Consider the following 21,905-nt stretch of genomic DNA (forward strand, 5'->3'; position numbering starts at 1 on the left):
CACACATACACAGAGAGCTCAAGCACTTTACACTGTACCACAGTGAAAAAGTGCGCAGAGGCCTAAAATCACCAACACCAGGTCACAGAAACAGGCTAGGAAAAAGCAAAAAGTCTAGGGGTGAACCTGCCTAAAGGGCCGGGTCCAACACAACCCCCTTCCAGCCAAAACGCAGGGTAGACCAATCACTCCACTGATGTGCTTCCTTGCTTTGGGCGACAAAACACGGACACTGACCCGCACAGCAGGGACACCTTCCGGTTCTACGCCACTCTGAACCTACATGGTTTCCTCCAAACAAGAACTCTCTGACACAACTAGGATACCCCACTGGTACTCACTAGTCATCCACAGCCAAGACCAAGCCATAGGCCATCCAAATATCACAGGTCCTACCAATCCACAGAGCGGGGGGTAGTAACACCTGGCACACAATAGCCATTCTCCACTCTCTCTCTCTCAGGGTAGCTTCAACTACCACTGATCTAACAACCTAGGGACCACACCCTCAGGCTGACCAGAGGTCACGGGCAAGAATGCCTCACCCTACCTCTACTTCTGGGTTCCCGCACCCTCACAGAAAAGCACTTCACCGGAACACAATTCTCCTACCAGATCAGGACCTCACTCCATCACTGGTCTACCACCTGGAAACTATTCCACTTCTGAGGTACAAAGCACACAGCACAGTCCCTCTTCAAGCAGGTGGGGGACACAGCACACAGCAAAGTCCCCTTTCCTCTACCTTAGTGAAAACAACAAACTGCAGGTGAGCCCCAGATCACACAGCAAGGGCAGCCCCCTCAGTCTCTTCAGCTAATCCACTTTGGTAGAGATTCCTCTTGACCTAGAAGTTTCCTAATCTCCCAACCTAAGATCTAAACCCTCAGATTGCACCGGGGTCAGAAGTAAGGACACCGTCCCTCTGCACCCCCTTCCAGTTCCATGACTACAGGCCCAGTATGTCTCAGGCTAGACAGAGCACACGCCAGCGGCGTATCAGTGACACACTTTCCTTCAGTACTCCTTCCAGGTCAGGCCACAACCCCAACCTGGCTTTCCCCCCTCCTCGGGGAACGACCTCCAGAGGCCCCACAAATGGTCAAGCACTCTAGACGGTCAAATGCTCAGGGAGCCAGGACTTCTGCACCCTCCACTTAGGAGCGGTACTGCCCAACACTAGGACTGCCGGAGTTCTGGTTACAGACACTCCCCGTCCTCTAGACACAGGAAGATCCTCCTCAAATGACCTATGTACATCTTAGGCCCCTGACCTGGCGCTCCTCTAGGGAACCCTCCAGGCCCTGAGATAGGGTTTCGCGCCAACGTGGGACACACCGTCCCGCACTCACTGCACCTCCACTGAGACAGGGCGTGAGCCCCTACACCCCTACCATACTACTGGGATCCAGCTGGGTTACACATGAACCTCTTCCCCTTCACAGGATCATCAGATACACAAGCCACTCCTTTTAGAATCACTCCCTAATGCCTCTGCAAGACATCTAGCACACCGCCAGACATCCACCTCTTGTCCAGTGCCTCTGCAGGACCTCCTGCACACCACCAGAGGTACACCTCACGTGCAAGCTCCTTAAAAAAAACCTCACACCAACTCCTCCAGTTCAAGACACCACTCATCCACACACTCCCCCTCCAGACTGTTGAGACAGTTCCTCACTGCCTCTGACTCTCAACCTGTACCCCTCTTACTGAGCACCAGACACCATACTCTGGGGACTGGGAATGGGACTTCACATGCACTGGACACATTTAAGCTGCCACCACTGGATCCTACCACTCTGGGGAATCCAGACACACACACTACACTCAGGGAACAACCACCCTCCTGAGCTAGCCATTTCTCCTCCACACCCCTTCTCTCTCCTATCTACCCACACACACACATGGGGACAGGAACAGGGATTGGGCACTGGACCCAGCAAGGGATTCCTAATCTATGGGAACCTCCCCCTCTACTGGCGTACCGCCCTGTCACTTTCTCTCATCTGCCACTAAACATAAAGCGCAGAAACACATTTGAAAATGACACTCTAGAGGAAAAACAAAAATCAAAAACAATAATCCCAAACATGTGACTATCTGAAAAAAATTGCAGAGTTTTGTAATGTAGCCAGTTGTCGCTGTGGCACTGCGCAAACACAAGTCCAAATCCGCACCGCTGACCAACAATGTTAGAACTGGCTATTTCTGGTAGGCTAAGGCTGACGCCAAAGCCAGGCAGAAACCACCATTCCAGTCAGGGCAAGGAAGTCACACGCCAAGATAACCTCTGCTCACCCCCTTGGTAGCTTGGCACGAGCAGACAGGCTTATCCCGGAGGCGATGTGTTGAGCATGTGCGCACCCTCACAGCAACAACATCCCAGGCACACCACAAAAGGAACTCCACACAAGGTTATATAAAAATAACTTTTTTATTGTAAAAACACATCAGATAAACTCACACATATACATTGTGCCAACTGGCACGGGCAATATTCACATGGGATTATTTACACAGGACAGGGCCACGTGGGCGCCTGTCAAAATCAGATATAGCACTTCTAGAATAAAGAATAACAAACATAAAATGGTAATCAAAAGACCACAACCAGTATCCACTGGTAACAGGAACCAGGACCTTACTAGGACCACCTGTACTAAAAAGAACAACCACCTAAGAATAAAATACATTTAGGGGTCTACACAAGAACACATTACCCATGATGCATGAAACACATTCAGAGGAGTAATAAAGAGAAACACATGATGCCTAAAATATTCAGGTGTTAAGAATAAAGCACATGATGCAATAAAATACATTCAGGGGTGCAGCGCAAGAAGACACATGATGCCTAAAGCATTCAGAGGTGCAGCGCATGGAAAGAAAGACACATGATGCCTAAAAACATTCAGAGGTGCCAGAACAACACAATAGCGCAAAAACACACAGTAGGCAATTACTATTAAAAACATAGAAATCACATTGCGCATAACTTACATAAGCCACCACCTGGGGCAGTCCCTTGGCCAACTGGCCTTGTTGGGGCTAAGACGCCCTGAGTCTCAATGTCAGGGTGCGCTGCCATGCAGCGCCAATCTCAAGAAAAGAAAGCCTAAACGTAGTAGCTGGCACTAAGTGCTGCGCAGCTGTGAAGGCCTGGCACCACTGTGCCCTCTTGGTCCCACACAGGGACTCTCTCCTTAAATTGTGCCTAAACAGTGCAGCTACCCACTATTTGCTGGGCAGCTGAAGAATCATCGAAGAAACTGCGACAGGGTCCTCACTGACCATTGGGCGCAAACTGCACCCACTGTGGGAGCCACACAGGCTCTAAAACACTTTCCTGGCAGGGAGGAGAGGGCGGGCACCGGCAATGTGCCCCGACGCCACCTCTAACTGAAAATGGCCAAACGCTGGAGCCACACAGGCTCTGGGCATCACATGGCCCAAACGTTGGAGCTACATAGGCTCTTAAACTAGATATGGCCGTTGGAGCCCTCTGGCTCTGCAGACAATGGCCCCTCGAGCCTCGCTGGGCTCGTAATTCTAACTGCCCCCTAGAGTCTCCGTGGCTGTTAACACAATCTGGGCCCTGAGCCCCTCGGGGGCTCTCAAGACATGCCCCCTCAGAGCCTCCCTGGGCTCTACTTCACGTTGGGGCGACCCGCTGCCAATCGGGGCCGCCCTTCTGCTCCAACTATGCCCATGAGCCTCTCTGGGCTCTACATTGCGAAAAATGCGCCCCTACACCGGGAAGCGGCCCGCTACCAGACGGGGCCGCTCTACATTTCCATTGGAGACCCTCCGCCTGAGACGCCCGCACTCACCGGATACCTGCTGTGAGGCGGCGTCTTCACTGGGGCTTCTTCCAGCGGGGGAGCAGAGCGTCTCCTCTCTCGGCCGCTCAGCTTCCTCACTCGGGGCTCCCTCTGCACACGGGAGCCCCAGCAGCCGGCCACACTCCTTCTCTCGGGGCTCCCTCTTGGTCACGGGAGCCCCGCAACGGCCGCCATCTTCTCTCTCGGCAGCTTCACTGGCGGTGGGGGCTGGCACCGACAATGTGCCCCGCGCCCCCTCTGCTCTCTCCTCACAGCTGGCTGGTGCCTGCGGGGCTCTCCCACAGCAATGGGAGCCCCGCACCGGCGGCACCGGCCGCCATCTCTCGGGCGCCTTCTTCCCTCGCGCTGCGGCCTCAGGGGCGGGACTTCCGGCCGGCCGCGCTCCAATTGGCCGGCCGGCCAACCACTTCCGGGTCGCTGCGGGCAGCGCAGCTGCCCCGCTTTAGGCAGGCAGGCGGGCAATCATTATCCGAAGGGTGGGCTCCCTCGAGATAAATAAACATGAAAATAAAAGCGCTATTAAGCGCTTGGGCAAGATAAAGTGCTCCAAAGCGCTAAAGGGGCAAGAACACGCGCCCTCAAGCCCAGGATTAAGAATAAAGCGCTATCAGCGCTAAGAATCAATCTACAGCGCCCCCAGCGTTATAAGGACATCCAAAGTCCAGTAAAGTCTTCCAGGAGATACAGCAAAGTCCCTCCAGGGTAAAGCAAAGTCCCCCATCCTTCCAGGACAGGCAGAGGGGTCCCCCAGAAGTCCTCCAGGCATCCAGGGGCTGGGCTGCGCCCGCCCCTGGTAGATTCAAGTCAGAAACAAGAACAACTTGGAAGGGGACACAGCCCCTTATACACAGAAAAGTCTTTGAAGTCTTTGTGTAGGCAGTGTGAGAACCAGCTAGAACTGGTTATAGGGAAGTCCTGTCAGTATCAGGGTCAGAGGTGACAGTCGCCCAGCGGGAGGTGGAGCCAGCTTTGTGGTCAGGCAGGCACAGCCCTTCACTATCAGGTGCCATCTCCTCCCACTTCCCTGGCAGCAGATGCTGCCTTTCATCCATGGGCTGACTCAGACAACCTCCTGGGCTCTCCAGCCCCTGTCACCCTCAAACCAGACAGTCAATCTACAAGCAGGCCCAGGCACTCCTGACCGAGGCTCACCAGCCAATCACACGCCAGACACAAATTACACAAATATGCCAACTTCTAAAAGTGGCGCTTCTAGACTAGACACAATCATGCCACATATACCATTTCGCAACATTCAGTCTCACGAGTTGTCTCATACCAAACTCGCCCCTGCACTCCCCACACATCAGGAACTACCATGGTCATACATATTCCCCATTCATTCCTATGGGAGGGCAGGTCACTCACCACACATACACAGAGAGCTCAAGCACTTTACACTGTACCACAGTGAAAAAGTGCGCAGAGGCCTAAAATCACCAACACCAGGTCACAGAAACAGGCTAGGAAAAAGCAAAAAGTCTAGGGGTGAACCTGCCTAAAGGGCCGGGTCCAACACAACCCCCTTCCAGCCAAAACGCAGGGTAGACCAATCACTCCACTGATGTGCTTCCTTGCTTTGGGCGACAAAACACGGACACTGACCCGCACAGCAGGGACACCTTCCGGTTCTACGCCACTCTGAACCTACATGGTTTCCTCCAAACAAGAACTCTCTGACACAACTAGGATACCCCACTGGTACTCACTAGTCATCCACAGCCAAGACCAAGCCATAGGCCATCCAAATATCACAGGTCCTACCAATCCACAGAGCGGGGGGTAGTAACACCTGGCACACAATAGCCATTCTCCACTCTCTCTCTCTCAGGGTAGCTTCAACTACCACTGATCTAACAACCTAGGGACCACACCCTCAGGCTGACCAGAGGTCACGGGCAAGAATGCCTCACCCTACCTCTACTTCTGGGTTCCCGCACCCTCACAGAAAAGCACTTCACCGGAACACAATTCTCCTACCAGATCAGGACCTCACTCCATCACTGGTCTACCACCTGGAAACTATTCCACTTCTGAGGTACAAAGCACACAGCACAGTCCCTCTTCAAGCAGGTGGGGGACACAGCACACAGCAAAGTCCCCTTTCCTCTACCTTAGTGAAAACAATATACCATTTCGCAACATTCAGTCTCACGAGTTGTCTCATACCAAACTCGCCCCTGCACTCCCCACACATCAGGAACTACCATGGTCATACATATTCCCCATTCATTCCTATGGGAGGGCAGGTCACTCACCACACATACACAGAGAGCTCAAGCACTTTACACTGTACCACAGTGAAAAAGTGTGCAGAGGCCTAAAATTACCAACACCAGGTCACAGAAACAGGCTAGGAAAAAGCAAAAAGTCTAGGGGTAAACCTGCCTAAAGGGCCGGGTCCAACACATCCCATTCCACATTTTGAGAATTTCATCTATGTATCTTCCATAGAAAAGAATATTATCAACACAATTATGGATCCCGGGCCCCAGGCATGCTCCTTCTCAAACAACCACATGTAAAGGTTTTCATTAGGTGAGGCAAACCAGGCGCCCATCGCTGTTTCTGCAGATGCCAAATGCCATTATGCAAAAAAACATTCACTGTGAGAATAATCCAAGCCATATCCAATAGCCTCTGTGTGTGCTTAAAGTGTCTGGCACTGTGTTTATGAAGAAAAACATTCAGTGCCTCTAGACCAAACTCCAGTTTAATGCCTGTATATGAAATGAAATGAAATGAAAATTAAATTTGTAGAGCGCTGCAGTTGCCCTGAGGCATCCAGGCCCTTGAGCTAAAAACAGACCTGACCACTGAGGTTACTAATTGTTGAACAGGAGGGTTTTAAGCTGTTTCCTGAAACTGGTGAGATTTACATTGTTTCGCATCTGCAGAGGGAGGGTGTTCCATAGTTTGGCAGCATTGTACGAGAACGAGCGTCCTCCTGCTCTAGTTCTGAATATTCTAGGGATTTTGGCAAGTGTAGCAGTTGAGGTGCGTAGAGTTTTATTGGGCAAGTATGGGGAGATCAGGGAGGAGTTGATTTCTGGGCCCCTTTTCCAGAAAGTCTGGTGGGCGATGCAGAGAGCCTTGAATTTTACTCTGTCCCTGACAGGCAGCCAGTGTAGAGTTTTTAAGCCAGATTTTATTGAGGTCCTCCGAGGGACTCCCAGGAGCACCCGGGCAGCACAGTTTTGAGTGCGCTGAAGCTTTTGTAGGGTGTAGTCCGGGGCTCCAAGATAAAGGGCATTGTTGAAATCCAGCCGTGATTGGATCAGGCCCTGTATGACAATTTGTCTGGCCTCGAATGGAAGGAGGGGAAGGATTTTTTTGATCACCCTAAGAAGGCCAATACAGGTGACTGACACCTTAGTGGCCTGTGTATTAAAGGCTCAGCGATTTGTCGAGCCATACTCCCAGGCTTTTGATGTTGTCTTTGGGTAGTGGGGGGGTGCCCATGCTTGGGGGCCATATTAGCTCCAGAGTGGAAGGGGTCGCTGGGCCAAGGAGCATAAGCTCAGTTTTATCATCGTTGAGCTTCAAGCATGAGCTCAACATCCAGCTTTTTACGTCCTCCAGGCAGGCCGCCAGGTCAGGTGGGGACTGGAGACCGCTCTTCTGTGCAAGGGAGACCACCAGCTGGGTGTCGTCCGCATAGGAGATGATATTGACACCATGCGGACGAACAATCCCAGCCAGGATATAAACTTATGACATCCATTGTTACAAGCATAAGATCATCATCTTCCCTTTTGAAGGCTTCTAATTTTCCCAGAACATCCTTGCTATCAGACAAATAGGAGGGCAAATTAACAAGAAGGGGTTGTAAGAAACCATCCACATATTGTGCCAAATCTTCTGTAGGCAAGCTATTTCCAGAGATGTTCGGCCTTCCTTGTGGAAAACCACCTGTTTTATATATCTTTGGTAACACATAATTGCATGGGAATACGGGGCATTGGACTTTAACATAACTGTATTTCTGTTCAGATAATAGCCATGACCTCTGCTAATCGGCCAATCTAGCATTTATAATTATGTCTCTCAATGGGTGGCATAGGATTCTTCTTCAACTTTTCATAACAGTAAATGTCACTCAACTGTCTATTGATCTCATTCATGTAATTTGTTTTATTCATTCTAAGGATATTTCCTCCCTTGTCTGCTTCTCGTATGACAATATCATCATCACATTTCAAGCTTTTCAAAGCCGATCTATCATTCTTTATTGAGATTAAATGTATGCTTGTATCTACCATCTTTCCAATGTGTACCCTCCAATTTATACAACTCCGATGTTACTTTCTAAAAAAAATCATCTATAACAGTATCTTTTGAGACAGGAAGCATGTACTTAGTTTGAGGTTTCAAACCACTACCTAGACTGGTATCCTTGTATATGTCAAACTCTCAAGTTAATTGCATTGTACTGTTCTCATATGTTGATACATATATATATATATATATATATATATATATATATATATATATATATATATATATATATATATATATATATATATGTATATATGTATATATATATATGTATATATGTATATATATACTAGTATTGATATATATATATACATATATATATATATATATATATATGTATATATATATATCAATACTAGTAATCCACATTTGTAAAGCGCGAACAATCAACCGTAAGGGTCTCCAGGCGCTGGGGGTCATCGGGAAGATTAAGCAAGCTATTGCCCAAAGTCACATGGTGCTGGGCTAATCTGCCGTCGGCACTGGGAATTAAACCGTGATCCCCAGATTCCAGCGTCAGTCACTCTGGCTGCGGCGCCACACCTCTACACCAATGTATGAATGTAATTGAGATCAGATATAGGGAAGGTAGATAGCATTGATCATTGAGAATAGCTTTACAATAATGATTCATGCTTGCTAAAATACGTTTTAAATTTAATTTTCCTGATAAACTTAAAAAAGTCCACATGATTGTCGGTAAAATGACATAATGGTTTGTTAATAAAATTCAATCCTTTACTGAGAACATTCAATTCATGATTCGTAGGGACCCTAGAAGATAGATTTACAGCACTAACTTCTTTCATATTCTGATTATTTGTTGTGTTCATTGTGGTGCAAGTCACTAATCCCATTCCTCCAACCACAGTTTTCTTTTGGATTGCGCTGTCCTTGTTTGTTGTCATGTTTGTATCCCTTGTTCTGTACTTCTTTACTCTCCTTCTAACTTGTCTCCTCTGTTGTTCACTTTCTTTTTTTCTGTTGCCTATCCTGTATCTCCAAACTTCTTGTAAAAACAACAAGGGGGTTGTTTTACAAAATCCATCCCTACAGGTGCCTTCCCCTACATGACTCTCCACTGACGATATTGATACACTGCTTGATGATATTTGAATATCCTTAATACAGAGATTAGGAGATAATCCAGATTTGATTGAACTATTACTATATTTATGTTCAAATGTAAAGATTCAACCTATTTCACAATCTCCATCATCCCTCTTAATTTTCTTCAACTCCTTGTCCTTCAAATATAGTTGATAACTGCTATTCTCTTTCCTCAAAATGTCATAGTTCTTTCTCATAACCTTCCCCCCTTCACTCATGGGGTCAGATGGGTTTGTCATTTAGTGACATAAGAGTGAACTACCCTAAATGACTTCAATTACAGCTCATTTCAATATGTACTGTAATGGTGCTGGCGGTATATGCCATGCGCACACTGCATAAGATGACATTTGGAGAACTCAATAGTAAGCTCCACCCTTCTTCATCCAAGGGGCCAGATGGGTTTGTGTAATGATGTGGGAGTTTAATAGTGTTACATCTGGTGTTCAGTTGTATCACAGGGTACTATATAAGGGTTATGTACTCTTATGACTTTGTCTCATCATATCTCTTTAAGGACCACACTTGATTAATAACTTACTCCATTGGAGGGCCAAACATAGCAAAATGAGATAGGAAGGTTCGGGCTGTAGTCATGTTCAAAATCCCTATGGAACTATACAAGCAACACCCCTGGCTCCCCCCTTTTTTCTCAGGCGCCACTTGATGGATCGCCTTGAAACTATACATGCACAACAACAATCACTGGCACACTTTTTTGGGGAAACGTTTCTGAAGATTTATCAAATGACGCCAAAGATATAGGCAAGTCAAAATAACACTTTTCCTATGTAAACTAGGTCCTAACTATAACTACCTACTGGCGACTGCCACTAGTCAATTTATATATATAAAATATTGTGTCTGTATATAGATATAAATATGTATTTTTCTGCGCTCTTACCTTGGTGCTTTCTGTTCAGGGAGACAGCTCTTTTGTAGTGATGACTAACTTCATCCTCACACCCGGTCAGATGCAGGGGATCTGTGCAGATGTAAGTATGATACTTATTTATTATATTTTAATAGAGAAAAAAAAGATTTCTACAGTTTTTTCATTGTTTATCATGTATTTTGTCACTTCACTCCCTGGTAGCCATGATCACTTTGATTTGTTAAACTGTAACGTTCGTATATGCACAAAAATGCAAATAAATCGCCTCTGGCACATGCCTATGACTTCCAGTGATTCAGCGACTCTATAATTTAAATGGTTATAATTCACAATCCTTTGGTTATTAATTCGCAATTATTTTAAACTTTGTAATTCTAAATCTCCAATCATGAGCAATGCCATTAGTTCTCCCAGTGAATCCTCGGAAACACATCCCATACAATCGGTATATCCCAACCCTAAAGTGAGCAAAATAAAATAGCATTCGATCACCCTCCTCTGAACATTCTTCATCAACTCAACAATGCTTTTAATGCACGGTTCATGCAGTGAAATGTACATCTTATGACGCTTCACATTTTACCATTACATTAACTCGTTCTCCTCTGGAATCTTGAACAGGAAGAGGAAAGATCCCTCCACCAATACACAAGCGAGTTACTGTCACTCTTTCCTTTATTTTGATTATAGTTTTGGATTGCCTCCAATCATACCCAATAAAATATGCCTCAATTCCCTCAATCTTGTGTTGGAAAGACCTTATCATACATTTAAGAAAAAAAGGAAATCTAGTATCATGTTCTCATTTCCTTGAACTGCAATTTATTTCTTAGTGCACCTTGCTCCTTGTGGTAGTGTCAAACATTCGATGCAGGTATAACTTTTAATACTTAAGTTGAAGTTGACTGAGTTGTGATTTCATTCTACAAAGGGACACAGTATTACTGATTTGACATTGTTTGTGAGCATGTTACTTTCATTCTAGCAGTGTTTCACAGCAAGTGACATATGAAATATAATACACTGACATTTAATACTGTACACATGGTATTGTATGGCACATATAGCACATTTTATTAATGGTGTACCTTTGCCAGCTTCTGGATGAAACACCTTTTCTGATGGACAATACTAACTGCTGATTCCTCACCTTTCCTTAGGCGCAAACAGTACTGTAAGATTTGTTTTAGCATAGCCCCTGCACACCAGTGAATGGCACCTTCCCTGGAAGTGATGACTGGAGATGCATGGAGGTGTTGCCCAAGTGTACTGACATCAGTGCTTTTTTCCATGCGTTCAGACATGAATCCGCATTTAGCTCTTGCATTTGTCTCATCATTTGACAAGTTTACTCCTGAACATTTCTTCACCAGTGTGCTAGGGAATATATCATCTATTAAAAATATATGGTTTAAGCCTTATAGGTGTTGTTGCAAACAAATGTCTGTGACAGATCCCAACTTGATGTGCGTCAGGTGTTTGGAGTTCCCGAGTCCCACAACTCCAAGTTGTGTGAGTAGTGTACCCTGATTCACCCTGGAATGCAAAGCCAAGCTGCTTGTTACCAATCACCAAAGGAAGTCACATAAGCGTCACTCCAACTCAAAGTCAAGGACACAAACCCATAACCCCTCTGACGCCCGCAGCAGGTCGTCACAGTCCAAGACTTTTGGGTAAATCTAAATCCCCCAAAAAAGCACAAGAAGTCCAAGTAGGCCTCATCCCAGCCTTGCAACTCTGCATGAGAAGTCACAAGGATGTCAAGGTCCCTACGGTCTAGCTCTGATTCCACTGCTGAGGGGCCGATTGATTCCGCAGTTGATTCCGATCCATCTCAATTTTCAGGGTCTGTCAGAGCAGTCATAAGAGATCGAAGGAGGTCATGCAGAGGCCGCACTCGAGCTCAGTTCCTATGTGCTCAGGCCCCATTTATTCTGACACTGATAAGAGACTGCCTTTACATAGGAACATTTGATACAGTCTCACATGGGCTTTTGAGGAAGAGCTGCATGAATCAGGGTTTTACTCTACTGTACTCTGATGTACTCTGATGTTGCACTACTCATCATTTTTGGATTAAAAGTGGGGCTTGGGAGTTTGCTCATATGCTGATGACACCCAGCTCATCATCTCCTTGGGTGACGGTCAGTCCAATACCAAGCAAGATCTAGCAGTCTGTCTCTCGGAGGTGCCTGGTTGGATGTCAGCACACTGCCTGAAGTTCAATGCAGAGAAATCCAAGATCTTGCTGTTTGGTGGTGCTGAAAACATATTGGATAAATCCTGGTGGCCTCCTTCGCTTGCCACAGCTCCAGTGCTGAAAAAAGTGGCAAAAATCTTGGTATCATTATAGATCCATCCCTCACCATGAAAACTCAGGTGTTGATGACTTGTGATAGTTGCTTTGGGCTGTTGAAACTCCTTAGAAAGTTGTTTAGAAGGATTCCGATGGACTGTCGCTGCATGGTTGTCCAGGCTCTGATAATCAATTGTGTAACCACAAGACCCAGACAAAATCTTGGATGAGGCACCAGAGGCACGGGGTACTAGGAGCCGGCAGCCTCCAACAGAAACGGTTTACCACAAAAGAGCCGCTCCCAGTAAGGTGTCGCTAGTGATAGTGTAAATTAATTCGTGAGTGCAGGTATCTCACAAAAAGTGAAGGACTGGTCTCACACACCACCTGGTGTCATGCTTCATCATTGACAAGTCCTTGCTCTCTAAAACCTGGTTTGATAGAGGGCGGGCATACACCTGACGACAGGCATGCACTTCTAAACTAAGTGGGGGCCCGTACAAAAAAAGTAGTGAGGTTAAAAAGCCATTATAGATGTCAAATAAATGTTAATATTGCTGGCAACTATATGGTAATTAAAACAGGGTAATCGGTGTGTTGGGGATATAATTTACACTAGCGACACCTTACTGGGCTCTGATAATCAGTTGCCTGGACTACGGAAATGCATTATACAGGGGTACGGCTGACTATCTATTTACATGCCTCTAAACGATCCATAATGCAGCTGCTAAACTGATTTGCTATAAAGGCAGATGTGACTCTGCAACTGCCTGCTTAAAATCACTACATTGGCTGCCAGTACGTAGGAGGGCTCAATTTAAGCTACTCTGTCAAGCGTATAGGGCCCACTGCTCCGGAGAAATATAGAGTTGAATTCTATCAACCTACAGGACAGCTAAGATCATGCAGTTTGACCTTAGTCAAAGTGATTAAGATCCAGAAAGCCAGAGCGGCAGGGCGCTCCTTTTCTTTTTTGGCAGCCACCCACTGGAATTTGCTCCCCCCGGATATTCGGAGAACAGAGAACTACCTTGTATTTAGGAAAAAAATGAAAATTTGTCTCTTTCTTCCCTGACTTGTGTAGCCCTGACTCCTGCCAGTATTCTGGGGAAATCCAATGGTAGTTTTAAGTGGCGTGATATCCCTCCGGGAATGAATGTATGTGCTCTACAAAAACAATAAATAAATAAATAGATGTCACCCTACAACGCATCAACAATTATTCAGGTTGAACACTCACCAACGGCAACCAGTTTTCTGGGACAATGGTAATGGTGGGGGTGATTTCTTTCCATAATATGATGATGGACCTACAAGAATTTAATCGGCTGGACATTTTCCCTGACACAGGACTGATATGTTCCCCTGACATGGAAGAGTTTGCATCATTCGGCATGGTCACTAAATTAAATCTTGGGCCTACAATTGCCTTTGGTTGAGGTAAAACCCAATGTCTTCACGGAAATGCTGCAAACCAGACACTCCTCGTCTGAATCTCTACTGTCATTCAACAAGGCCCGACAGACACCCAATGGGTAGACTTGAGGCATGTTGGAAGAGGATGTTTTCCTCCACTAGTCTCTTCCTCAGATCAATGCCACCTGTTTGCTGGGCAGGTGCCCCCGTGCATTAGGTGAATCGGTTCATGAGATCTTACCTGCATTCCTGGAAGAATTTCATGCCAGTTTGGCACATACCATTCGAGAGGGCTAGAATATGGCCAAGTACGTCATCAGTCAGGCCTACACAAACCAAACTGCTTAGGCAGAGTCGTCAGCAAATTCACTGTATTGTCATGTGATGTTCAGCCATCACTCATGGATATGTGTTTCTCTTTTTCAAGAAGACCGACTACACTCGAAGAGTGTAGATCTATTGTGAGCTCCCTTGACTTTTACACACCCACAAGGCAGTATTCCCAAACATTTCACTCCTTTTGAGGTATTGCTAAGGGTTACACCGTCAGACAGCATCAGGGCCCATTGCCCCATCAACAGGACCCTAGTTCATTTCGGCTTGGTAGGGGATCTGCCAGACAACTTCCAGGCCAGCAGGGGCAGCAAACATCCCAGACCCTGGCCCCTGAAGCAGCACCAGCCTCTTTAGTTTAATGTTAGCAGTCAATAATATTGTCCGTCTCACAATCACTAGGGCATGACTTGCAAACCAGTCAATGGAGGTGTATTAGGTCATGTGCAATTCCTTTAGCGGTCATAAAATTCCAGACTGTATGAGAAAAGATTTCCTTTCTGCAGATGGAACTGAATGGATACAATACCACATACATCTTATCCCCTTGTGATTGCTATAAGGACCATATTATTGACTCTGACTATCTTACAAGTAAGCCTTGAAGCGGCCCCACGCCTGTGTGCCATCACAAGGTGAAACACATGTTGGCTGTTATTGCATCAATTGTCTGTCATCACTTCAATCGAAGAACATGAATTACATTCTTCCCATGTCACAAATTAGATCTCTTCTTTGTCTATATAAACCATTTATGAATGCAATTAACTTTGTATAATATTACATACAAAACCTATGTTGTATATTATTTCCACTACTTGATACATGTTGGATTAACAATTAATTACTAGATGTGTGATGCCTTCTCTCCTAAAACTGTGATCACATGATACTTTATTGACTTTTCTATCCGCTTCTTCCAAAATGTGTCAATGTTTCCCTGTATTTAAAAATTTTAAAGATCATCTGATCCTTATTTTCCTCTTTATCACTAATTTTACATGTAATTCTTATACGTGGTTAGTGTGAAAAGGATAAATGTTTTTTTTAAAGATTGCAGAAAATAAAGAGTTTTTATGTGAGTGTATGCGTTCTATCATGTGCACATGTTTTCTCATATTGAAACATGAAAATGTTAGCATACCTTTGGGCTGTGCTTGAGCCTATTAAGGTTCCACAGCTTGTAAGTAATATTTGTTGTCCCATTGAATATAATTATAGTAAAGTAAAAAATACATCAGTTGTAATGTAAATGTGCAGTTCACTTCCATTAAAACACACAAGATGATGGACGAAATGTTGCACAAAGGCAAAACATCCACCCCCAGTCGCAGATCTGGGTTTAATCCATCGTTATTTTGCTCACCAAGCAACCCCAGTTCAGACATGGCCATATGCAAATTAGTCTTGGCCCTGTGCCTCATGGGAACAGTCAAACCTGAACTTGCAAAGCATGTCTTCCCTGGACCGGAATCAAGCATCCTAAGACCGGTTTCTGGCAATCAGCCGTCTTCAGCCAGGATAGCTTGACCCCAGTAGCATAGTGAGCACGGGACCCACGTCTGGGCATACCCTTCCCACATAGGATGAACAGCAAAACACACAAGATGATGGACAAAATGTTGCACAATGGCAAAACATTCACCCCCAGTCACAGATCTGGGTTTAATCCATCGTTATTTTGCTCACCAAGCCACCCCAGTTCAGACATGGCCATATTCAAACTAGTCTTGGCCCTGTGCCTCATGGGAACAGTACAGCCGGATCTGCCAAGCCATGTCTTCCTTGGACCGGAAACAAGCATCCTAAGACCGTTTTCTGGCTATCAGCCGTCTTCAGCCAGGATAGCTTGACTCCTGTGGCGTAGTGAGCACGGGACCCACGTCTGGGCACACCCTTCCCACATAGGATGAACATCAAAACACACAAGATGATGGACGGAATGTTGCACAATGGCAAAACATTCACCCCAGTCACAGATCTGGGTTTAATCCATCGTTATTTTGCTCAGCAAGCTACCCCATTGCAGACATGGCCATATGCAAATCAGTCTGGGCCCTGTGCCACATGGGAACAGTCCAGCCCGAACTGCCAAGCCATGTCTTCCCTGGACCGGAATCAAGCATCCTAGGACCGGTTTCTGGCTATCAGCCGTCTTCAGCCAGGATAGCTTGACTCCAGTGGCGTAATCACTTCCATTAGTCATTGCCTCTAAGTCTCACACTCCAAACTCTGTAAACCCTCTTTGTGAGGAACGGGGGTGGAAAAGTAAACTACATTGAATGTCCAAAAAAAACATTGTCCGCTGGGTGAAGAGAGCTCAGTTTATTTAGAACATTTTTAGCCTGTTTATAAGTGGGCATATGTTTTTTGGTGTCAAAGTATATCATCAGTGGTTGAAAATGGAGTTTATTTATTAGGTTTACATGGACAATCTTTAAGATTCGTATGTGTTTAAGGTATCAAATAAATGAAATGTATTTTGTATTACTGAATGTTTCTTAACGAGTTTTAGCCTTTGCCCACTTGTTTTCTTCTGTAACCTTTGATTGGTAAAATGTACTTCCATTTTTCTCTCATACAATTGTGTGTCCGTAATCATCACATCCTCTCCTGTGTCTGCGCTGGATATTGGTAGTCCCTCGTTTGATTTTAATTTCTAAAACATTGATCTTTCTTTATTGGCAGCAGCTATTTTTACCCGGTCACGAGGTAAATAGTAACCTTTTTGTGCTGTTTACTCGCCCACTGGCTAAATAGTAGACTTTTTTGTGGGGCTGGCTGAATAATAGAGATGCTGTACTGTTTGGCTGATGGCCATTCAAATAGCAGAAACACTTCACTATTTACCTTGCCATTAACTAAGTATTAGATAATCAACAGTGATCAGCTGGTGACTGTTCAAATTTAGGGAAAAAAACTAAATATTTACCCAGCCACTGGCTAAATAGTATAGATTCTGCACTGTTTGTTCCACTGCCACGTAAATAGCAGAAAAACGTAATTATTTATCCAGCCATTGGCTTAATAGTAGAGATTTTACACTGTTTGGCCGGTGGCTATGCAAATAGCGGTACATCTTCACTATTTACCCAGCCACTGGCTAAACAGTAGGGATTCTAAACTGTTTGACTGGTGGCCATGCAAATAGCAGGAAAAATTAAATATTTACCCAACTGCTGACTGAATAGTAGAGATTCCGCGCTATTTGGCTGGCAGCCATGCAAATAGCAGGCAAACTTCACTAATTCGACGGCCAGCAGCTAAACAGAGGAGACACTGCACTCTTTGGCCAGCAGCCTTGCAAATAGCAGAAAATATCACTATTTACCCTGTTACTGTCTAAATAGTAGAGATTCTGCTCTGTTTGACCAGCAGTTTTAAAAAGTATTTTCCACCCACTGAGGCTGCCAACATCATGTCCAAATTAGTTACTTTCCCCACTCGGGGGTCATTAACTAATCAATAATCTATCAATAAATTCCTTTCTGAATTGGAAAGAGGAGGGAGGTAATCCCTTTAAAGAACTGTCCGATTTGCAATTCAGAAGCAATCACAGTTTGCATTTTTTTTTTAAAACTGCTTTATTTGAAAGCAGTCCCGGACATGGTGGTCTGCTGAACCCAGCAGGCCACCATCCCTGAGAGTGCCAGTCATTCCCAATGGGGTCGCAAATTGTGACAGCCTCCTTAATATGCATGAGGCATGCAATTTGAGACTAAGCATGGGCGGATTTCGCGGATCCACGATCCGCGAATTTGCGGATTTGCGGATTCGCAGATCCGCAAAATCCGCGAATTTGCGGATTCACGATTTTTTTAATGGGGGGGGTCTTCTGTGCGGCCTCGACGACGATCACGATGGTTTTTGGGCTGATGAATGAGTCACTGAATTTGAGCTTCAACTAGTTCCAGCGACCATGTGTGTGTTACCATGCAATCGCCCCGAAGGGCGCAGGGGTCCCTTGAGTGAGCTGTCCATCATAGTGGGTAAATGGCGGGAAGACGGTGCACACCGCGAGTGTGTGAGCGGGGCCAAACGGGCGGGGATTCCATGCGAGTTCACATGCCTCTTGTGTGTATAAAAGGTCAGAGACCGATCAGAGCAGCAGATCAAGAGAAAGAAGCTCCTGGTCACAGGAACAGCACGAGGATTGCGCTCGTGAAAGTCAAGGATGCAAAGGCCTCTATCCAGCATCACAGCTGATTTTCGACGGTATATTTGGGAAGAAGGCACACCTGCCCAGCCTCGACGACGCTCCCTTGAGTGAGCTGTCCATCCATCATCTTCCTGTAACTATTTTAGGATGGCGCCGGCAAGCTGCCAGCGCCATCCTAAAATAGTTACTAAATTAGCTTCACTAATAGATCAATTAAAGCAGGTGCTCGAGCACCTGCTTTATTTTATCTATTAGTGCTTCCTGTGCTTTCTGTTGAAGCTAACTTAGTAACTATTTTAGGTTGGCGCTGGCAGCTTGCCGGCGCCATCCTAAAATAGTTACAACAACAACTTCAAGCTTGAACTCTTGAACTTTTGCCCCCCGAATCCGCCGCTCGCGGATTCGCGGATTTTCGGTAAATTCGCTGGAGTTCGCGGATTGCGGATTTACCGAAAATCCGCGAAATCCGCGAGCGGAATGGATTTTGCACTCACGCTTATTTGAGACCCTATTGGGAATCTCAAACAGTGTCTCCGACACTGTTGTGCATCCCAATTTGCGACTCGCAAATTGGTGGGTCATACATCTGGCCCTGAATAAAGAGACATTTTGTTTCCTCAGTTTTTGTGATCTGCTGATCGATCATTTAACAGTTCCACTTTAATACTTATATTCCAGACAGGGGATGTGGATCCACTACTGAGGTTTGAGGACTGATTTGAGGTCTTCATCTTTCAAAGATCATGTTCTGGCTGCCGCTCAGCCACAGCCTTTGTGCTAGGGGATGGTTCTCACAGCAGCAGAAATTGTGCTGACTCCATGCAGAAGTATCCAAAAGAAGAATACAATAAAGCATGAGATATCAACACCTGGCTGTCATCAGCCTCTCTGATTAGTCATCAGGCACAGGCATAAGGGCAACCCTGATCAGAAACTTTGACACCTTTAACGAGAGAAACCTATGACATACCCCTTACTTCTACTATCTACCCTATGTCATCACTCAGGAAGAAATAATTAGCAATCCTTTGTTAAAAAGGACCTCACAGAATAATCTGGGTAGCCTTTTCTCTATTCTCCCTCACTTCAGTTTCTGGGTCTCCACCCTATGTCTACAGGGATGCAATTAACACACTCCCACTGTGTAGGGAAGCTGTAACTACTCTCCTTCATGTTAGGTAAAAAGCATCCTACTGGTCCATGCACTATGATTTTCTTCACACAAGAAGTCTTACTACTATGCACTTAAGTGTAAATTTACTAACAGTTTGTCTTGCCACTCTGCCAAGAAAATCTCTACCTTGCGTTACACTGTGTTGTGAAGGCGTGCCACGGGTGAAGCACGGGTGTTCGCATGCATCCACCCATGGACTTTGATGTAATCCAAGATTTACTTAGGTGAGTAAACCTGAGATTTCGTCAAAATGGTATGCCTTGTCAAGTAAGGCATAACGAGGATAAATATCTTAATTGCTTCTTGTTACTTATTCTTTCTATGTATGCTGCACTATGCAGAATACATAGGAAAAGGAAAATGCCTCAGATAATTGTACAGGATGGTGCACATTCCTGCACAAAAACAATCCTACTTGTAATGCAGGCACCCCTTGCACACAGGTAGAGAGCAGAACTACATCATATCTTAGTAAATATGGCTCTCTTTTGCTCTCTCCCTGTCATGCAACGCAGCACCGCAAGTTGTCTTGCTGCCTTGTGTTGTGGGACTTTTTAGTAAATATGCTCCTTGCTGCATAACCACCTCACATGCACACACATGGAATGTCAGTGCAAAGATCTGGGGCTCACACAGAATCCCTCTTTGGAGCATCTGAGATGATCGTTCTTCTGCTCATCGGAGCTTCCATTTGCTGATTGCCATATCCCTTTGACCCCTTTGTTAATGATTAACCATTTTTTCCTGATTCACCCATCTGAGTTTCTCAAACCCTTCCTGCCATCCTTCACTGACCACACTCATTTTCACCCATCCGCTTTTAAACTCCTCTGCCAAGTTCCATCTCTATTTCCTCGGATCCACACTCAGATAGTATGACAGCATCAGATTGCATTGACTACACTCAGAGATCAGTGAGTCACATTCCCAGCTTTTAATTCACTTTGCATGCTCTGATTTTTCAGCAAAGATTTACCAGTTCTATATGTGGGCTGAAGAAGTTTCTATAAATTGGCAGTATAAGAAGCATGAATGAGAACCATTTACAAAAGGATATCACAACCTATGTAGCCTAGACTCACATAGGTGCCCTGCTGCTCCTGGTCTTCTTCCTTAACTCACCTCCAGGTCATTGTATGCCTTTAGGCATTGGTCCTGCTACCCCTGTTCCAGGTCCTCCTTTTCTGGGTATTTTTTATACTCATGAGCCTCTTTCTGACCGTTATCTAACTCGTTCTGGCCATCCTAGTGCTGGTTCCCTGAATCTGGGGGTACTGGTCTATTCCTTCCTGACCCTGGTCTTCCTAGTCCTACCCATGGTTCATCCTTGTATTAGCCCTTTCTGGGCTTCTTGATCCTGATACTAGTGATCCTCATACTGATTTTGCCGGTCTTCTGGGTCCTTATCCACCTTGTCCTGGTTCTCCTAGTCTTCCCGGTTTGGACCATCCTGATCTGTAGGAAATTGCTCTTCATCCAGAGGAGGAGGCCGACTGTACATATGGAGTGAGTTTGTCCAATGGAAAGAGCAGCTGTGCATCGTCGGCGTAAGATATGGGGGTGAACCAATACATCCTCAAGAGATTGGCCAAGGGTGCAACATAGATGTTGAACAATGTAGGGCTCATGGGTTACTCCCTTGGACAATTCCATAGGTGCTGAACGATACGGACCTAATTTGACGGTGTGGGAGGAAGCAGATAGAAAGCTCATCATCCACTGCAATTCTTAGTACAATCTCCTTTAATCTTCTGAGCAATATCTGATTGAGACTGTGTCGATCGCAGCAGATAGGTCCAACAGACCAATATCGTAGAATGGCCCATATCTAGGGTTGTTAAAAATGGGATCTCTGGTTGGCTAAGGCTTGCACCAAAGCCAGGCAGAGACCACCACTCTAGTCAGGGCAAGGGAATTACACGCCAAAGATAACCCCTGCTCACCCCCTTGGTAGCTTGGCACGAGCAGTCAGGCTTATCCCGGAGGCAATGTGTAAAGCGTTTGCGCAACACACACTCAGCAGCAACACACTGGGCGCACCACAAAAGGAACTCCACACAAGGTTATATCATTAATAGCCTTTGTATTACAATAAATACATTAGATCATAATCACACAAGGTACACTGTGCCAACTGGCACTGGGCAGTATTTACAGGGGATTATATACACCTGACAAGGCCAATTGGGCCACTGTCAGAACCATCAAAAAGTGAAATTAGCAAATGTAGAACATATACTAACTGTAGCACAAATTATAGATGTAGAGCACAACCAGTAATTATTGGCGCATTAATGACCTCAGCATTATCACATTAGAAGTAGGTATAAAACATATCCTGCATAAACCTCAGGGCCATTGTCAGAACCATCACAAAGTGAAATTAGCAAATGTTG

At 45.5% G+C, this 21,905-nt stretch overlaps 1 protein-coding gene across 2 annotated transcripts in view; it reads left to right on the forward strand.

Annotated features, from left to right (window-relative positions):
- Window positions 1-21,905, forward strand: part of P2RX1 (purinergic receptor P2X 1) — a 574,124-nt gene that overhangs the window by 309,999 nt on the left and 242,220 nt on the right. For both annotated transcript variants that reach the window (XM_086954809.1, XM_086954810.1), the window contains exon 3: window positions 10,157-10,228. In XM_086954809.1, coding sequence (XP_086810935.1) covers window positions 10,157-10,228 — 72 coding nt within the window. The remainder of the gene's footprint in view (window positions 1-10,156; window positions 10,229-21,905) is intronic.

The sequence above is a fragment of the Lissotriton vulgaris genome, chromosome 2_1, assembly GCF_964263255.1.
Source record: "Lissotriton vulgaris chromosome 2_1, aLisVul1.2, whole genome shotgun sequence".
NCBI lineage: Eukaryota > Metazoa > Chordata > Amphibia > Caudata > Salamandridae > Lissotriton > Lissotriton vulgaris.